We start from the raw sequence: 19,994 nt of genomic DNA, 5'->3' as shown, positions 1-19,994 counted from the left end.
AATGCAAATCTCCTCTCTACCACTACTGCCAAGTGACTGGAGGCAAGACCCCTGCCCTGTTTCCTTATCCATGGACACAGGGTTAATAAAAGCTTTAGTTAGGGGTGCAGCCCTGCAAACACCAGCACATCACCTCACTCTCCTCTTTCTATGGCATTTACCGTGACCTAAAATTAGGGAATTTATTCATCTTTATACTTGTTTACTGTGATCACCTCACCAGTGTTGGCTCCAGGATGGCAGGACCTGGGTCTGACTGCACAGAGTCCCCAAGTGCCTAGCATAGGACTGAGCACATAGTAGGTGCACAATAAATAATATAAAAGTGCTGCTTCCTAGGTCACAAATTATTGTCCCGAGAGCACTGACTTGCTCTATGTGACCTGGGGCAAATCACATCCCATTGTGGATCTTAGTGTCCACATCTGAGGAATGGGCCAGAGGAAGTCACATTTCTTCAGAGCTGAGTCCTGAGTCCAGAAAGGCTGCTGGGGAAGCTGACCTTGGTCCAGACGGAGGAGGATGCTTTGAGGGTCATTCAGCTCAGCGATAGACGCAATGGAGCCCTTGGTATCCGCCCAGGCGAGGAGCTGGCTCTTGGTGGTGAAGGATGGCAGTTCCGTGGTGTTGACTCCTGGGTGCCCTTGGAAGATCAGTTTGGGGTTCTGGGAAGACACATGATGACTCAGAATGCTGTTCCCGGGCCTGAGCCCCCTGTCCCATTCAGAAGGTTGGAAGGTATTTTGGGGAGGCTGAGTGGAGGAGGCAGGGCTGAGAATGCTGAGGCTCATGGATATGAAGTCAGCTCAGAGCCCCCTCATTAGCCCCCCTACCCTGAGCTGATCTGTCCCATTGTCCTTCCATGCCTAAGGTGCTGGATGGATGCACATCCATGTTCATCCACCTGTCCACCTGACCACCCCTCCATAGTCTTACTCATAAAACCCACACTTGTAACACCATTTGGCTAGGGCCTGTGAGGCACAGCATCTGCTGTGAGGCACATCATCCCTGCAGGGTGCCAGACACATAGTAGGCACTGACTGAGAAATACATGAGTTTGTGCCAGGCCCTGGGCCCAGCATGGGGGATCCTGATATGTCAGCTTTACCCAGGTACCTAGCACACAGCAGGTGCTCCCTGCACAATGGAAGGGAGGAAGGAAGGAAAGAAGAAACAGATGAATGAATGAATGAATGAATGAATGAATGAATGAATGGGATCATCCCTGCCCTGGGGATTTTACCATCCAGAAACTAGTCGTGCATCAAGTCACTTGAAACAACAGAAGACAGAGGATGTTATTTAATAGAAACAAGGGAGCAAGACAGGTCTCTGGATGGACAGGGATGGGAATCTGGGTGGCTCTAGCACCTCACTGACTCTATTGTCCAGGCCTCAGGAGCGACCCTGGTGGGCCTGAAGAAAGAAACAGGGAAGACGGCAGGGCAGCTCGGGTGGCTCAGCGGTTTAGCGCCGCCTTCAGCCCAGGGCGTGATCCTGGAGACCCGGGATCGAGTCCCACATCGGGCTCCCTGCATGGAGCCTGCTTCTCCCTCTGCCTGTGTCTCTGTCTCTCTCTCCTCTCTGTTTCTCATGACTAAATAAATAAAATCTTTAAAAAAAGAAGAAGAAGAAAAAAAAGAAGCAGGGAAGACTTCCTGGAAGAGGTATTTTGTGAAGCCAAAGGATTCAGAGGAAGCTCTTGGGGCCCCAGACTCAGAGTTCCTTTGCATTCCATCTCCAAAGCCAGGGGCATTGCTCTGAAGTAACAGCACCTTAAGGGCTTCAGGCTAGATACTAAGGGGGACTGCCTGGCAGTAGCAGTCAGCAAGATACCATAGAATGGTACACCTCTAGAAAGGACCAGGACTTAAACAAGGGGACATAGTGCTGAGTGCTAGGATGAGGAACTCAGCCCCCACAATGGAGGGGCAAGGGTGTGGTTTGGAGCAGGAGGAGGTTGGGGACCTCTACCCAGTCAGACTCTCAGGTCATCATCTATAAAATTGGGGATTAAAGGCAAGGCATTTGTCAGTTGCCTGGTGCTGAGTTAGACTTCGAGGCCCAAGCTCCAAACAGACTGTGGCCCCTCTGGGGGAGTCCCTGCCCCCTTCAGGTAGCTGGAGTGTGTGTGTGGGGTGCTGGCAGCTCCCACAGTAAGTGCCCCACCCCCATCCCAGAGTATTCTTAGCTCTGGGGAGGAAGGCGTGACCCAGGCCACGGCCAGCAGCTGCTTGACTTTCCTGCCCAGCCGGTGCGTTTCATGTTCCCTACGTCATCCAGTGCCACGCTGGGGCTCAGATCCCTGCCTGCAGGGCCGTGGAAGGGGTAGGAGAGACGGGGGAAGAGAGAAGGGGGAGGAGGAGCCCTGGCAAGCCTTTGCTCTCCACAGGGCCTCCATTTACCCCACTGGGAACAGAGGGAAGAAACACAGGGGGCTGGGCCGGTGTTTGGCCTCCAGGGCTCCCTGGGCCTTCACGTGGCCCTCTCCTCCCCGTCTGTCTCTGCTGTGCCTGCCGCAAGCCTGGATTCCACACCCCATGCCCAGGTTGTCTTGGTCTCTGGGCCTGTCTCCCAGGCAGCCCTGGATCGGGTCTGTGTTCAGTTCCCAGCTCTCCTCCTCCTCCCCCTCTCTGAGTGTGTGTCTGTCCCTCCCACAACAGGCTGGCTCTTGCTAGTTCTTTTTTTCTTTCTGTGTTTCTCTCTCCCTTGTTATCTCTGCTGTCCGCCCCCATCCTGCCCTCTGCTTTCTCTGGCTAGAAACAGCAGCTGCTCCCATCTGGGGACCACTTTCCAGGGCCTTCTACCTCTTCCAGCCCTGACCTTCCCCCTTGCCGTGGGTCCCCACCTGTTGACCTCCTCTCTCTGGTGGATGTGCCTGACACTTAAAACTTGAGTTTTTACAAAATACTTTTTCTCCAATGTAGGCTATGTTGATGAGAACAAATGCGAATTCAACAAAGTGTAAAGAACAAATAAATGTCTCTCCTAATCCCATTTCCCAGCCATAATCACCATTACTCCATTGTTAGGTTTCCTTTTCCTTTGTACTTAAATATTTTCAGACATATCTTGTAACTTTTTCAGAGATAGAGACAAGATTACTTAATGATATGTCACAGATTCCAATTCTGCTACTAGACAGACGGGAAAACTGAGGCTCTGCAAGAGGATTGGAGTTGGCCAGGGTTGTCCATAAACCTGACTCCCACATCTGGGTTTGGGCTTTTCACCCCAGCCCCTGCAGCCTTCTGGGTTCTCAGTCAGGGCCCCATGATATTCACCAGGCAATAGTGTCAGAATGAACAAGAAAAGCAGGACTGCTGGGGCAGGAGAACCTGGCCCATGGAGGCAGACAGCAGGGGCCTTCCTCGGCCAGTACCTCAGCCCACAGTTGGGAGTAACACACTCACGAAGGCCAGGTAGAGTGGGATTCCTGGGGCCTGCAACTGCAGAAGCACATTCTTCTTTGCACTGAGGACCAGGAACACCTCTCGGGGCCGAGTGCCATTTTGCTTGGACTTCTGGATAGTCAGCTCCAGCTCTGACAGCTCCTAGAGTGGAGGCAGGAAAGTGACACACACATACACACACACATACACACAGACCAGTCAGGCTTGCACGGGCTGTGCCACCTGGATCAGTAGTAAAGGCTCACCTGCCATCAGCTTCCCCTCCACTCTTCCTGCCCCACTAGGCTGCCCCTGCCTCCCGGGGCCTAGCACTGTGCCTGGCCATTGGGAGAGACTCAGAAAATATTTGCTGAATATTGCTGAATATGAAGTGATTACTCTCATCAAATCCAAAGAGACTTTTTTTTTTTAATGCAATAAGCCTGAACTTTATCCCACAGTAGATCCAAGTTTGCTGTTTCTGTTGAGCATCCGCGTGACTTGGATGGTATCCTGTGCCCTTTCTCTATTCCTAGGCAGCAGTGTTGAGGCATCAGCCTTTCCCTGTTTCCTGTATTGCTGTTTGCCTTCCTATTTTATTTTATTTTATTTTATTTTATTATTTTTATTTTTTTAAAGATTTTATTTTTTTATTCATAGACACAGAGAGAGGGGCAGAGACACAGACAGAGGGAGAAGCAGGCTCCACGCAGGGAGCCCGATGTGGGACTCGATCCCGGGTCTCCAGGATCACACCCCAGGCTGCAGGCGGCGCCAAACCGCTGCGCCACTGGGGCTGCCCTGCCTTCCTATTTTAAAGTACTAAAATGCCCATATTTTTGTTGATATAATACCATCATTTTGATATTTTATGAGACTGGGAACTTGAAATCATTAAGTCCTGAGAGGAACCTATAGAATGAAAAATGTTAATTTATCACGGGGCATGCATTTAGAATGCCTTCATAACAACAACCACAACCACATCCTCAGTAATAATAACACTTAGACGGTGCTATGTGCCAGGACTGTTCCAAGTCCTTTACATATGGACTCACTTAATCCTCATGACAATCTTAAGAGGTAGGCATCATTATTCTCATTTAACAGATAAGAAAATGAGGTGCAGAGAGGTGAAGTCCCAGGATCACACAACAGGTAAATATGGAGCTAGGATGTGGACCAGGCAGGCCTCTGCTCTAACCATATGGTCTCACCACATTTTTCTACACCTCTTTACTCCCAAGAAGGAAAAGGACACAGCAATCACCATGGCAATGCTTCTATTGAAAGAACAACCTCAGGGGCGCTTGGGTTTCAGCTCAGGTTGTGATCCCAGGGTTGTGAGATCAAGGCCTGTATCAGGATCCAAGATCAGTGTGGGGTCTGCTTGAGATTTTCTCTCCCTCTCCCTCTGCCCCTCCTGCTTGTGCTGTCTCTCACTCTCTCAAATAAATAAATAAATAGTTTTTAAAAAGATGTTTATTTATTTAAGAGAGAGAGAGAGCATGAGCAGGGGAGCAGCAGGCAGAGGCAGAGGGAGAAGCAGATTCCCTGCTGAGCAGGGAGCCCGACATGGGTTTTGATCCCAGGACCTTGGGATCATGACCTGAGCCTAAGGCAGATGCTTAACCAACTGAGCCACCCAGGTGCCTCAATAAATACATAAATCTGAAAGAAAGAAAGAAAGAAAAAACCTCAGCTCTGCTCAAAGACTTTCTGAACCAGTGAACAGGCAGAGATATGCCTCAGGAGCCCCACCATGGACTCACGGGGACAAAGATTAATGGAAACACTTCTCTGAGCAGTGAGTTCCAGCCGCTCTCTGAAGCTGGCAGCCCCTGCACAGAGATAAAACCTGACCCCCCAAATCTCCTAAATACTTATCAAAAAGGAGAGAGGTATTTCAAGATGAAGACATCAGTGGAAAGTTTTAGATTTAACTTCCAATTATCTCCTGGCCATTTCCCCAGCTGATGTCACAGAGCCAGATAGAGTGTTTCAGCCGCTGGAAAAATCTGCCCAGAAATATTTCCGTTAGTCAATAATGACACCATAGTCACTCTTTGTTTGTAACTCTGCTCTTTGAAACAAAAGAGCAAATAACGTGATTTCAATTTGAATGTTTCACAAGCAACTTTTTCACTTCAGTGAGCTATTGATGTTGCCTATCTTCAGATCTCTGTTTTTATGCAAATTTATAGAACAATAATATATGTTTCAAATTTATGTTTTAGGGGCACCTGGGTGGCTCAGTGGTTGAGTGTCTGCCTTTAGCTCAGGTCATGATCCTGGGGTCCTGGGATTTAGTCTCACATCAGGCTCCCTGCAGGGAGCCTGCTTCTCCCTCTATGTCTCTGCCTCTCTCTGTGTGTCTCTCACGAATAAATAAATAAAATCTTTTTTAAAAATGATGTTTGATAAGTTCATGTTTTTGATTAATCAGTGTTTTTTTTAATTAGTGTTTTCTAATAGGTTTATAACATTTTGGTTTTCGAAATATCTTTTTAGGTCAATGTTTAAAAATATTATGCATATTATGCATCCTAAGGGCATCTGGCTGCTTAGTTGGAGGAGCATGCAACTCTTAATCTCAGGGTTGTGAGTTCAAGTCCCATGTCGGGAATGGAGGTTTCTTGAATAAATAAAACTAAAAAAAAATATATTTATGCATTCTAAACACTTTAAAACTTAAAAAGTGGATTTAATATATTTTGGTAAAATATGAAATAAATAGCTAATTGTCAGAACTGACATTTTGTTCCAAGATTGTGATCACTACTTGAAACTTTTATTTAATTTGTTAATTTATTTAAAAATTGAAGTATAATTGGCAGGCTTACTTGAGATTAACCTAAGCAAAAGGAGACCCACCTTGGTGGTGTTGGGAAAGACCCAGTACAGCCAACCTGCTAGAATCCTTGAGAATCTTTGAGAATCCTTGAGAATGGACCTGCCCACCCCCTCCCACCTCTTTGCCCTGATTGTATATGTACTATTGGCTCGAACAATTGCGTATGATTGCACAACCCTGTGTATCTACTAAAAACCATTCAATTGTACACTCTCAATGGGCAAACTTTACCTGGATAAAGCGGTCAAAAAAACCCACTAAATATCAGTAATTTCACATGGTTCAACATAATCTGTTCCTGGCCCTATACTGAGCATGTTACATGTGTTTTTATTGAAGCAGAGTCGGGAAGCCTCCCATTTTACAGATTTATCAGTTGAGGGTCAGAAAGGGAAACTGCCAAGGGATGTGCCAGAGGTGAAGTCAGGTGTCCAGTGGACATCAGCCTGGTGCCAGAGCAGAGCCCACACCCCTGGGCTGTGTCCTCCCTCTCTCAGCCCTGCTGTCCTGGACTGCCCTGCGGTTCATCACTGTCTAGTCCCATCTGTCTGTCCTCCCCCAGGAGACTGACCTTTGGAGTCCCATATGCAGCAAAGGCATGGGCCCTGGGGTTTGCAGATGCTGTGGATGGGCCGCAGTGGATGAGGTCCATCCTCTGCCCCTTGGTGGATACCCACAGCCTGAGAGCACCGCAGGCCCCAGAGCAATAGGGATTTGGCAGGGAAGAGCCCCATGAACATCCATTCTTGCTGCTGCTTGGCAACTGCTCCCTGGTCTCCACTCGGGAGGACAAGGTTGGGAACAAATACCAGGTAGGGCTCTCGATAAAGGAAGTTAAAAAAGAGAAGTAGAGGTCAGCGTCGGGCCAGGCTAAGGGTGAGGGCATTGGGAGACGGGCACTTCGGGACATGTGTTGTGAAACTCAACTCTTCATCCACCACTCACTCAGCTGTCCCCGTGTCCCTCCTTGTGGGGGTAGGGGCTGGAAAGGGAGCAGGGGTGGAGGCCCAAGGAGGGGCAGCCATGGGCCAGAGGCACACAGCAGGTGACCACGTGCATGCTTGGGGAGGCCGGAGGCCTGGGTTCCCCCTCACCCCCCAGGGGTCCCCAAGCTCCCAGACCCCGCCGAGGCCAATTGGTTACCAGAAAACCCCAGTTGAGTTTCCACAGCAAACATTTCCATCCCAGAGCCCTGACTCATCATCACCGTCACTCCCCCACACACCGACTTCCCCCTCTGCCCCCGCCCGGAGCCCAGGGGGGAAGAGAGGGGTCTGACTCGCCCCCCTCCACCTCCCAGCACCCAGCCTCCCGAAGAGCAGCCTGGGAATTCTAGGAGCTCTCAGGTCTGGCCTGGGCCAACTTGGGCCCACGCCCCCCTTCCCTGAGTGGGTGGGCGGGAGGCCGCGTTGCTATTTTTGTGCTAGTGTCCCACAGATGCATTGTTGGCTCAGGCGTCGGTGGCGGGAAGGGGGGATTTCGGTGAGGAGGCCCTGAACACTAGTAGCCACTTATAGAAAGTTGCTTCCAGCAATTCTTCTAGGAGTGGAGCCTTGGGGCTGCCTGCAGCCCCCACCCTCTTAGGGCCAGACTGGAGCCGGCCAGATTGGAGCCAGCCGTCCCTCCATCCACCCCAGCAGGCTCAGATGATCACACGGGCAGGATGGCAGGGGAAATGGGTCAAAGCCAGACTGACCTGAATTCAAATATGGGCTCAGTCATTAACCTGTGACCCTGGGCAGTCACGATTCCTCTCTGGGCCTCAGTTTTCTGGTCTGGAAAATTGGCTGAATGATACGCCCACTTCGTAGACTTGGGAGGAATTGGTGAGATTCTGCTTGCAAAATGGGGGTGTCCAGGGCCCAGCTAAATACACAGCAGTAGACTGGCTCTCATCACCTGTGACTTCCTCCTTGCCCACTCATCCAGAGGACTGCCACGGTCTGGGGAGGTCAGTGTTAAGGGTGGGCAGCAGTTAGCTAGAACTGGAGCAGGTCAAAGCTATGCCTCATGGTGGCATCCCCGCTCTGGGCCTTGGTCTCCCCATCTGTGTAGTGAGGAGTTGGGCTCAGCGATGTTCTAGTATCGTATGGTCCTTGGACTTCATCCTGCCTCCTGGGGGTCCCCGTGGTTGGCATCCCGGAGACATGGTCTCTAGCCAGGTGGACACAGAATGGGCTTCCGGAACCCCCTGGGAGAGACGTGCTGAGGGCCCCTGGTCAGCCTGTGTTCTTTGCTAATCTATGAAGCCAGTGCTGAGTCCTGCCTGGAGCTTCTATGCTCTTGAAGGGGCACAGGAGGTAGGCACAACTCTATCCTCCAGGGGCTTGGCAGAGAACAAGGCTAATACCCTTGAACAGCTCGAGATGAACAGCAAGTGACGCCACTAACTCTGTGGGGATGGTCACTGAGCAAATGCTCATGTGCAAGTATATTTCTCGTGCCTTCCTTCCGTGATCCATCCATCCACCTGATATTTACTTCCAGACTGACCCTGACCTGGCCACCTGCAAACAAAGCAGTGAGAGCACAGTCACTATCTCCACAAAGTGTGTTAGGCCTGTGATCTGTGCCCTTCCACCAAACCTGCCCCTACTATTTGCAAGGCCTGGGATATGAATACAAACTCCCAGCCCACCCTCTTTTCTTTTCACCTGCTCTTCGTGAGCATAAATGTGAGAGACCCAGCCTGAACGCCCAAGCTCTGCTGTGTCTGGCCCCTACAAATAATCACCTCATCCCACCCCTCTTAGGTCTGGAGGAGCTCCCACCAGCCACACAGAACCCCCTCTAGACAATGGGACTAGAAAGAGCCCCACGCAGCCCCAGGAGGAGGCACAGCACATATGGGCAGGGAATTCTGGAGCCCAGGGACCCAGAGCACGAACTCGGGGACAGGTGAGGCTCTGGATGGGGATGTCCCTCTAGCCTTGCAGATACCCTATCCTGGAGGAGGAATGCAGCTGGAAGAAGGCCAGCGGAGGGCCGTGTGGGCCTCACGAACGGCCTCCTGGGATGGTCTGGGGGAGCCCAGGCCCCCTCCCACTCTCCCTCTCTGCCTGAGCAGCCTGGCCTGCCCCTCTGGTCAAGAATGAGTCAGTGCAAGAGCCTGGCAGGTTCCATTTGCTTGGGGGTGGGTGGAGTGTCTTCAGTTCCCCAGGTTTGCCCAGAAGCAGGGTGAATCAGCGGCTGCCCCAGCTCTGGCCTGGCTGCCTGGGGTTTGTTAGGAAGACAGCAGATCTGTGCAGAGTGACGGGAATCGCTGAGACACCAGGCCAGTTTCCTGTCTCCGCGGGTCAGGATGTGACCCCGGGCCCCCTCCCGGAATCCAGGCTCCAGCCTGCCTTCAGGGACCCAGTGAGATAGAGCCCCTGCCCAACAGCCCCCTGGTCTGTCTGCCATGGATCTCTCTTCCCTAAGCCTGTTGGCTGCCACAGCTCATGTACACCCACCCACAGGAAATCTGAGGATTCGGAGGCTATGCCTGGGTGGACAGGGAAGCTGTTTCTGTGTGCCAGAGTTTGAAGAAGGCAGCCAAAGGTCGGGAGGGCTTGCGCTGGTTGTTGAGGCCAGCTCATGTTTCTGGCCTCTAGATCTTTACTTGTGCAGTGCCCCCTGCCTAGTAATGCCCTTCACCTCTCCCCTCTGTCTGGCTAGACACCCAGAGCCTTTCACTAATCCCCCTTTCCCTCCATGGCCTGTGTGCCCCCCACTGCCAATCCCATCACTCAGTACCAGGGCTGCTGATACCTGCTTCTACCTCCCCTGGCTTGAGAGTAGTTCAAGGGCAGAGATCGGGTCTGCTTTCTCTCTGCACTGTCAATGCCTACACAGGCTGGGTACAGAGCAGTGTGTATGGGGGGCGGGGGTGGACTCTCAGGCTGTGGACCTGATTTCTAGGGCTACACGGGGAGGGAGGTGCCTTCCATGTCACAGCATAGGGTCTAGTGAGATCATGGGCCCTTGGGGCAGGAAGGCCAGGACCACCTGGTGGGGAGGCCCAGCTCTATCAGGTTGGACCTCAGTTTCTCCCTCTGAAAAGAGATTCATGGCCCCTGCCTTAGCTAACTGTAGCAATAACCTTTGGGAATCAAATTAGTTGACTGATGTGAAGATGTTCTGGAAACTATAGCATGCCCAGCAAGAAGAGGGTCTTGGAGGCCAAAGAGGAGCCATTATAACCACAATAAGTGGAGCTACAATAAGATGAGTGGTCACTTTGGGCAGGCCTGCCCTCAATATTTGCCTGCCCTACCCCACTGGATTCTTACAAAGTCCCCGTGAGGGAGATAATATTATTGTCCCCATATTTCCTGTGGAAAGCCAGGGCCTAGAGAGGCAGCTCAAGGCCATGCTGCTGTAAGTTGGGAAGCCAAAGTTCAATCCAAAGACTGTCTGGCTCCAGAGCCCATGTTCTTAACTGTGTGTAGGGGATCCCTGGGTGGCTCAGCGGTTTAGCATCTGCCTTTGGCCCAGGGTGTGATCCTGGAGACCTGGGATCGAGTCCCGCATCAGGCTCCCTGCATGGAGCCTGCTTCTCCCTCTGCCTGTGTCTCTGTCTCTGTCTCTCTCTCTCTGTGTCTTTCATGAATAAATAAATAAAATCTTTAAAAATAAATAAATAAACAAATAAAAACCAGATGTTCCATGGACTGAATTCTCTGAAAGAGGCAGAGGATGACGGGAGGTTCTGTTGTCATGAGCTCCAGGATGACATGAGTTATACTGGCATTCTCCTATGCCCCTAAAAACCCTCCAATGACTCTCACTGCCCACAGGATAAAGACCAAACTCCTTAATATACAGTGACAGGGCCTTTGCATCTCCCTGGTCCTGCCCCAAGGTGAACTGTAAGTTTCTGCCACTGTGAGCCCCATTTGGACCCACAGTCCTCTCAGCCTGGGCATTCACTCTGCCCTCTGTTCTCCTCTACTTTCTCCTTCACCCCATGAGCTCCTGTCCACCCGAGTGTTGTTTCCTTCAGGAAGACCTGTCTAATCCCACAGCAGCTGCAGTACCTCTGCCCTGTGCTCCCCGAGAAAGCACCAATCCCCTGGATCCTGGCTGGCTGTCTATACATAGGCTTCCCATAGACTCAGGCACTTGGCAGGGGGCTTTTCTCTGACTCTGGCCTGTTATTGAGTAATTAGGGTGGGGGAATCCCAGGCACCCAGAGGAGGCACAGAGACTGGGTCATCAGAACAGAGTGAACTTACAGAGGGCAATCTTAGGTTCCATATCATTAACCAAACTTGAAAAAAAAGACAATGGCTATGGAAACCATGTAACGTGTGCCTGGTGCTATCTCAGTTTGGGGGTTATCAAGGCCCACAGTCCTGGTGGCAGGCAGGGCGGTGGGGAGCAGGCCCCCCGATATTGGTGGTCTGGGCACCGTCTTATCACCACACAAATGTAGGGCAACTCAACAGTTTCAGGGGCAGCTTGGCTATAGGTTTGCTGAGCTGACGCCACTAAATTGCTATCAGGACCTGATGCCACACCAGCCAGGTGTGGCCACCAGCCCAGGCAGGCCAGATGCTGCCAGAACACGGATCTCCTGGGGAGCCAGGTGATAGCTGAGCTCGTGGTCTTCTGGAATCTAGTGTGATCTCTGGCCTTGGGCATGTTGGCTTCACCTCTCTAGTCTCACCTCAGTTTCCTCCTCCTCCAAGAAGTGGGGGTACTAACAGACTCTGACAGATGGGCCCTTGGGAGGCTTCATATATGGATGATATTGAACTCCATTCCTGGCTCTTAGTAGATCCCTAATAGTACCTAGCACATAGTAAGCCTCTCGTAGAATCCAGCACACAGTGAGCCTGGGGCAGAAGCTAGCACATAGTAAGCACTCAGTGAGTTATTATCATTAGGAGGAACTTAGACTAGGGCTGGACCCCAGTAGGGATGGCGGTCTGCAAGGGGACATCACTGGCTTCCGATCTCTGTGGGCTGCCTGGCCACGTCACAGTTGTTCAGTGGGGGAAATTTGAGCTCAGTGAGGGAAGCACTTGTTCAAAATCCAAGCTGCCTAGAGGGGAGCTCATTTCCCTGAGAAGCAGCAAGCTCCCCACCATTGCAGGTGCACAGGTGACAGCACACCTGGTCCGTTCCACCACTCACCTGGCTCTTCTCCATCCAGTTATTGGCCAAACCCAGCCCTTCTCACCTGGGTCTTATGGCATCCAGAAGACCTCCATGATGCCAACCCCAGAAATGCCATCCCTTACTGGCCCTGGGAGATGCCGACATCTCCCTGCTGGTGGTGGCTCTGTTGAGGACGTCGACCATTGTTCCAGGGACAGCCACAAGGAAAGTTCCCCTCATCCCATTGGTCCTGTCTTTCTCTCCCCCAAACCCTGCCATCAGGCACTCACCCTTGAGGATTCCAGGAAGAGAATATGAACTTCCACGGTAGCATTGGGGACCTGAGCCACGCAGCCCTCAGAAACCTGACTTGTAATGTATGTCACCTCGGCGTCCACAGGCTGTAAGTCACAATGGATTGTTTCTGCAAGACCTGTTGGGGAAGCACAGCCCAGAGAGCACTAGATAAGAATAAGGTGGTGACAATCACTCCCACTTTCTGAGGGCCTAGGGCTTGGCACTGGCTTAGGGCTATCTGCATCCCCACAAGGTAGATATCATATATCCATTCCATAGATAGAGAAACTAAGGCTTAGTAAGGAAAAGTCTCTTGCCCAATATCACAGTGAGACTAGGGGTAGGGGTGACAGATCAAATGCAGGATACCCCCAGTTAAATTTAAATAAATAAAAAACGATCAATTTTTATTTTTATTTATTTTTAAATAAAATTTTATTTATTTATTCATGAGAGACAAAGAGAGAGGCAGAGACACAGACAGAGGGAGAAGCAGACTCCATGAAGGGAGCCCGATGTGGGACTTGATCCCAGAACCCTGGGATCACATCCTGAACCAAAGGCAGACGCTCAACCACTGAGCCACCCAGGCATCCCAAAACGATCAATTTTTAAAAGTATAAGTGTATCCCAAATATTGCATGGGACATATTTATACTGAAAAAAAAACATTTTTAACTGTTTATCTGAAACTCAAATTTAACTGGGCATCCTATATTTTTACTTGCTATGTCTGGCAACCCTAGCTCACAGGCGCACACACTCCAAGCCTCCAGGCTGGTTCACTCTAAAGGGAGACGAGAGATAAGATCCAGAGAAGAAAGCCTCCCATCCTGGTCCTTGAGGAGGCTGGGAGGAATGGGGCCAAGGAGGGTTGAGAGCCTCCTGGCCCCAAGGGACAGAGCGAGCCAGAAGGGCGGCCTGGGTTCAGAGGGCGACAGTGGGAGGAGGCCTGGGCCGCAGAGCCTGCCCCTGGGCTGCCCGGAAACACAGGTCCTGAGGGAAGGGAATGGAATTTCACCCTGACCCAGCAGAGGAGGAAGAGGAAATGAGGCCCCTACACCTCGTCCTAAGGAATGTGCCAAGGAAGGGGGGGCTCCGGAGGAGGGAAGGAGGACAGAGAAAGGGAGACTGTTTGTAAGTTTGTGTCTCCATCTTGTCGCGCTCACTTCCTGTTTTCTTGGAGATCAAAGATGGGCGCGGAGGAGCTGGCCTCACGTCCAGCCGTCGCCAGCTCAGGGGATGGGGGTAGGGAGGCTCAGGCTATTGGGCTGTCTTTTTCCAAAGCCCGCCTCCCTGTGCTCAGGACCCCTTGAGGTCAGAGAAGGACTTAAGATGGCCGTCCCTGGCCACCGCCATGCCACCCGCCAGCAGCGCCTTGGGAGGGAGAAGTTCAGGACGAGGACGTTTGGCAGCCATGGAGGCCCAGGCCTTGTAACTCCTTGTCCTGGCCCTGTCCAGTATGTGGGTGTCACAGTGCAAGTGTCATGTGGCATTTTGATTCAAGGCAAGGCCCCTGGAGCCAGGCCGACCTGGGTTTGAATCTCAGGCCTGAACTTCCTAGCTATGTGGCTTTAGTGAAGGATTTCACCACTTTGGGCTTCAGTTTCCTCATCTGTAAAAGGACAATTAGAACCCACATAACCCATTGAGGATGTTGGGAAGACTATGAGAACAGTTCTTTTGGTTACAATTATTTGATTGACTTCAGTAACTGGAGAAGAATGGACTGTCTTAGGGGGCAGGGGTGAAGTGGTGGGAAGGGGTGGTCTGCAGGTGAGAGACCTCTGATGGGGAGGACTCTGGAGCCTCAGGCCAGCAGACTTCCTCACCCCGACAGATGCAAGGGCTGACAGCATGTCCTGCTGTCTACCCCCTGGTGACCCACTAAGCCCCTCAGGGCTCCCCACCCTCTCTCTCTTTCCCTATCAGCAAACACAGACCTCTCAGCTGCTACCTGGTCCAAACTCTTTCTATACAGATGGGGAAACTGAGGCCCAGAGAGGTGGGATGTGCTGGAGTCACATGGCACATGGCTGACCAGGCTGGGCCTCAGACCCACTTCTCTCCATATGACCTGGGGTCTGGTCTGCAGATTAGCTCAGTGCCTTCCTCCTTTCCTTCGGACTTTCCCTGCCCCCTCCCCAGACTTCCAGGAACCCCAGTTCCTCCTGGATTGCCTGGGCTGCCCAGGGCCACCTCCTCCATGCCGTCAGCAGGAGAGGCCATGGGCCTGCCCATTATGTAATGATCAGATAACAGGCCAGGCTGGGAGATCAGATAAGAGGTCCATTTATTTTGGGGCCTTTTCGAATCCTGGCTGCCCCCACCCCGCAGACGAGAATGGGGAGACAGGAGGGAGTATGACGCCCGGGCCTGTCTCCCGGAGCCAGAGGCGGGCCCAGACAGAGCTGAAAACAATCCCCTGGCACCAAGGGAAACGCCAGGGCCTCCCGGGACCCAGCTTGAAGGAGGCGCCGCTAGGGGCCTGGGTGACCTGGCCCGAGTGAGAGACCCAAGAGCCACCTCCCCACCTCTGTCCCCTTCCTCCTCTGCCCCCACCCATGAGCACAGAGCCACCTCGGGGCTTTCCACGTGGGGCACCCCAGCACCTTGAAAGGCCACAGAGAACAATGGTCAAGGAAAGCAACTCCAGAGCCAGACAGCCTGGGTCAAATCCCAGCTCTCCCCCTCAAAACGATGGTCACCTTGAGCAAAAGCCTAACTTCTCTGGGCCTCAGTTTCTCCATTTGCAAAACAGCTTCTATCATGCTTCCTGAGAGCCAGGCACTGTTTTGAGGCCTTACATGAATTCATTCATTTGATCCTTGCAGCAGCCATACACATGGGTACTGTTATTGTAACCATCTGACGCCTGGGGAGACAAGATCCTCCAGGTATAAGAATTTGCTACAAGAAATTGCCTGAGGCTGCCCCGCTATTAAGTGTCAGTGTCTGTACTTGAACCAGGCGATCCGGTTCTTGCACACAGGATCCACCTCGCAGCTGTGTGTCTGCCAGGGCAGAGCCTTTCACAGGCTTTTTCTCTTCTTCACTCACCCAGCTATCCAACCATCCTTTGCTCCTTTCAGGGTCCCATTCCAGCCTCCCGGATGGCCCAACTTCCAGCCCAGCCACCCCCAGCGAGGCCTCAAGGCTCCCTTCTCCAGTCTTCCCTGAGGCTCCTCAGTGCCTGCAGGGACAACTCCACACTCCACAACCTAATGTGGAATTAAGAAGTGCAGGGACCTGGGACGCCTGGGTGGCTCAGAGGTTGAGGATCTGACTTCAGCTCAGGACGTGGTCCTGGAGTCCCATATCGAGTCCCACATCCGGCTCCCCTTGAGGAGCCTGCTTCTCCCTCTGCCTAAGTCTCTGCCTCTCTCTGTATTTCATGAATAAATAAATAAAGGCTTAAAAAAAAAAAAAGAAATGCAGGGATCTGATCGATACCAAGGTTCAGATCCTGATCCTGCCAACTTCCAGCTTCTTTCCTGTGCCTCAGTGTTATTATCTGTACAATGGGTATGGTGGCAATCACAATAGCTTCCTCATCGAGTTGCTGAGACTGTGCAGATGACAGCTGCATGGCACCCAGGGGACCCATGATGCATGAGGTGGCTCGGGCCCGGCAGCTGTTTTCATGAGTACTTACGCCCATTGGGCAGAGGTGAGCTTCTCCTCCAAACACACCTCATTCCCTGCAGCTGCCCTGCTCTTTCCCAGACCAGTGGTCTTCCTTTACTTGACCTCTTGGTCAACTTCTATTCAACCTTCAAAGCCCTATTGTGAAAGTCTTCTCGTCGGAACCAATCCAGTGGCACTCTAGCTGGGAGGGCCAGTGTCGGGGACAAGAAGGGGACCAAACCTCATTGCCCCTCAGGCAGTATTTTGCAGTGGTTAGAATCAGGGTGCAAACCCCAGCTGCTCATTTCTGGGCTGTTACTTGGGCAAATTTCTTCACCTGCCTATGCCCCAGGCTCCTCAGCTGTGAAATGGGGGAGACAAGTGTCTACTTCACTGGGCTTTTGTGAAGGTTAAATCTGATGGTACCCATCAGGTCTAGAGCATTGTGTGTGTGGCAGAGAGTGGGTGCTCAATCAGTGTCAGCAGTAACATTTGTCTATTCACCCCCATCCTGGTCCCAGGTACGAAGTCAGCTCAGCCCAGGATGATGGTCTTCTTCAGCCTCCAGGGCTGAGGTCCCAGTGCCAGGGCTGGAGCCAGGTCTTAGTGTCACTCTCTGTCTGGCTGAGACAAGAGAGAATCTCAACGGTCCTGTCTCCACTGTCCCCGGGGTCTCATCCTCTCCTGGCTCACACAGCTCCTCTTTTACCTCCTGGCAAATGGGAAGCTGCTCTGGAGTGTGGGCTCGAAGAGATGGATATTTGTTGTCTCTGTCCCATGTCACTCGCCTCTCTGGAGAGGCCCAGATCCCCACACAGGTGGCAGGTACCACAGGGCTCCAAGTCCCGCCTCTGCCCCATCCTCCAGTGAAGCCTTGTCCACACCAGAAATACTCTGATCCCAGCCACCCAACATGGGCCTCAAATCCCAGCACCCCTACACTTCTGGGACTCTATCCAAGTGAAATACTCCAAAATACAGGAAGAGATGCATGTACCAAAAATGTGCTTGGTGGTGGTATTTATAACTAGCCTTATTGGGGAAACCACCTAAATATTCAACAATAAGGGATTCATTAGACAAACGACAGGATGGCACATTCAAGGGAAAGAATATTCTGGAACCATAGTGGGACAGTTATGGAGTCTACATGACAACATAGAAACCTTCTGGGTCATAAGAAGGGTACCCAAGATTCTCAAATATTGACCCATCTGCATTAAAGTTACCTTAAAAAGCTAGACAAAGGGGCACTTGGGTGGCTCAGTGGTTGAGCATCTACCTTCGTCTCAGGTCATAATGGCGGGGTCCTGGGATCGAGTCTCACATTGGGCTCCCGGCAGGAAGCCTGCTTCTCCTTCTGCCTGTGTCTCTGCCTCTCTGTGTGTGTCTCTCATGAGTAAATAAATAAAATCTTCAGAAAAAAAAAAAAAACTAGACGAAAACTAGTAGGCAACCCACCAGCATGCTAACAATGCCTATATTAATCAAAGAACTTGGGAAGTCATTTTCCCCCTTCTTATCTATGCTCTTTCAGGAGTAGTCTGAAGTGAATATGTAATTAAATTGCTCTTTAAAAATCTACATGTTTGTTCTTTAGGAAAAAAAAAAAAATACAGCATGGCAGAAAAGTGTGTCTTAGAGACAATTCCCTAGAGGAAGCTTGTGCTGATCAGGAACATCGAGATTGTCCCCATGTGTACCATGCACTGTTCCTATTTGATTCTGATAGAAATGGAGTCACTGCTGCTTCAGCACCCAACACTGTGTCCCAGACACCTGTCCACAGTAGTGTAGACACAGGGTCAGGTTTTTCTCCATTTCAGCCGCAGGGTATTTCACTAAAAAATAATTCATTTGCTAGGGCCTAGGCTGATGGGTTTTTGTTACAGGTACCTATGGATCATACAGGTCCTTACAGAGTTGGGCACGTGACTCCACAGGGCTGAAGGTTGAGCTGGTGCACAAATTAGGGTTTTGAGACATTCTGCCAAGTTGTATTCCCAGAAGGCTGGACTCCTTCTTGGACCTCTTTTTCACCCATTTTAACCTTCTCCAGCCTGACTGAGGATGCCTTGGTCACTTCCACCCCACTCCCAGCGTGAGGATCTCGGTTCCACACCCTGACCTGGGCCTCTGTCTGCCCTCCATGGGCCTCAGTTTCCCAGACTGTCACAGAGCTAGGCTGGATGGTTTGGAATGTCCTTGAACTGTATGACTACTGGGGTATTAGAACCTGCTCCCAGGAGCAAGCTGATAAATTATCAGGTTTTGTAATCTGCGATTAAACACAGCCATTGTGGGGATCCCTGGGTGGCTCAGCGGTTTGGCGCCAGTCTTTGGCCCAGGGCGCGATCCTGGAGTCCTGGGATCGAGTCCCGCGTCGGGCTCCCGGTGCATGGAGCCTGCTTCTCCCTCTGCCTGTGTCTCTGCCTCTCTATCTATCTATCTATCATTATGAATAAATAAAAAATCTTTAAAAAAATAAAAATAATAAAAAAAATAAACACAGCCATTGTTAAAAATTAAATTGTGGGGCACCCTGATGGCTCAGTGGGTTAAGCGTTTGCCTTCAGCTCATGATCCTATGGTTCTGGGATCGAGCCCTGCGTTGGGCTCCCTGCTCAGCAGGGGAGTCTGCTTCTCCCTCTCTCTCTGCCCCTCTTTCTCTCTCTCTCAAGTAAATAAATAATATCTTTTTAAAAAAAATAAATTTTGGGGCACCTGGCTGGCTCAGTCAGTGGAGTATATGACTCTTGATCTCGGGGTTGTAGGTTTGAGCCCCACATTGGGTGTAGGGATTACTTAAAAATAAAATCTTAGGGGATTCCTGGGTGGCTCAGCGGTTTAGCGCCTGCCTTTGGCCTAGAGCATGGTCCTGGAACCCCAGGATCAAGTCCCACATGGGGCTCCTGCATGGAGCCTACTTTTCCCTCTGCCTGTGTCTCCACCTCTCTGTCTCTCTCTGTCTCTAATGAATAAATAAGTAAAATATTAAAAAAAATAAAATAAAATCTTAAAAAATTAAATTTTAGGGGCCCCTGGGTGGCTCAGTGGATGAGCATCTGCCTTTGGCTCAGATCGTGATCCCAGGTCCTGGGATCGAGTCCCACATCAGGCTCACTGCAGGGAAACTGTTTCTCCCTCTGCCTATGTCTCCGCCTCTCTCTCTGTTTCTCATGAATAAATAAATAAAATCTTTTAAAATAATTTAAGTTTTACAAGCTTAAAAATAAATTACATTTTAAAAATGGTAATAAATGTCAAAACTCACTATTTCCTAGCTATTTTGCTCCATTTTTCTAAACCTATGCTCTTGAGGTCAGATGTCTGTTGCATCTGTGTGGCAAAGATACCAAAGGGTCTATGGACACCGCATCCCAACTGCAAGGTTGGTGAGTTGGTAGCTTGCAATCAGCCATGTGAGAACATTAATACCCTGGACATTAACAAACACTATCCCCAACACCCTCCACCCCTGTTGTTAATTATTTGCCAGCACACCATTGCTTTCCATCCCGTAGAACCAGACCCTAAAGCTCTACACAGATCTTTCTCTGATGAGATGAAGAAGACAGTGTTATCAAGTTAGACACGTGGGGGAGGCAGGAGAAAGGGCAGCCTGGAGGCCTATCGTGGAGCCCAGGTAGGCTTCTGTCTAAGCTGTGTGAACCTGGCAGGTACAGCCTCTACTTCCTCTCCTGTGAAATGTGGAGATAAAGGCAGCCATCTTACCG

General features: G+C 51.0%; 1 protein-coding gene and 1 long non-coding RNA gene across 2 annotated transcripts in view; one reads left to right on the top strand and one right to left on the bottom strand.

Moving 5' to 3' along the window:
• Positions 1–19,994, bottom strand: part of ENG (endoglin) — a 31,167-nt gene that overhangs the window by 9,876 nt on the left and 1,297 nt on the right. Inside the window, exons 2-4 of the mRNA XM_025475241.3 lie at positions 12,624–12,766; positions 3,417–3,557; positions 503–665 (exon numbers count right to left, since the gene is read on the bottom strand). Coding sequence (XP_025331026.1) covers positions 503–665; positions 3,417–3,557; positions 12,624–12,766 — 447 coding nt within the window. The remainder of the gene's footprint in view (positions 1–502; positions 666–3,416; positions 3,558–12,623; positions 12,767–19,994) is intronic.
• LOC125755779 (uncharacterized) lies at positions 13,586–17,616 on the top strand. Its single transcript, XR_007413096.1, has 2 exons — positions 13,586–13,767; positions 15,723–17,616. It is a non-coding gene; the product is annotated as an uncharacterized LOC125755779 (long non-coding RNA).

The sequence above is a fragment of the Canis lupus genome, chromosome 9 (assembly GCF_003254725.2).
Source record: "Canis lupus dingo isolate Sandy chromosome 9, ASM325472v2, whole genome shotgun sequence".
NCBI lineage: Eukaryota > Metazoa > Chordata > Mammalia > Carnivora > Canidae > Canis > Canis lupus.
This window is presented reverse-complemented; position numbering and strand designations above follow the sequence as displayed.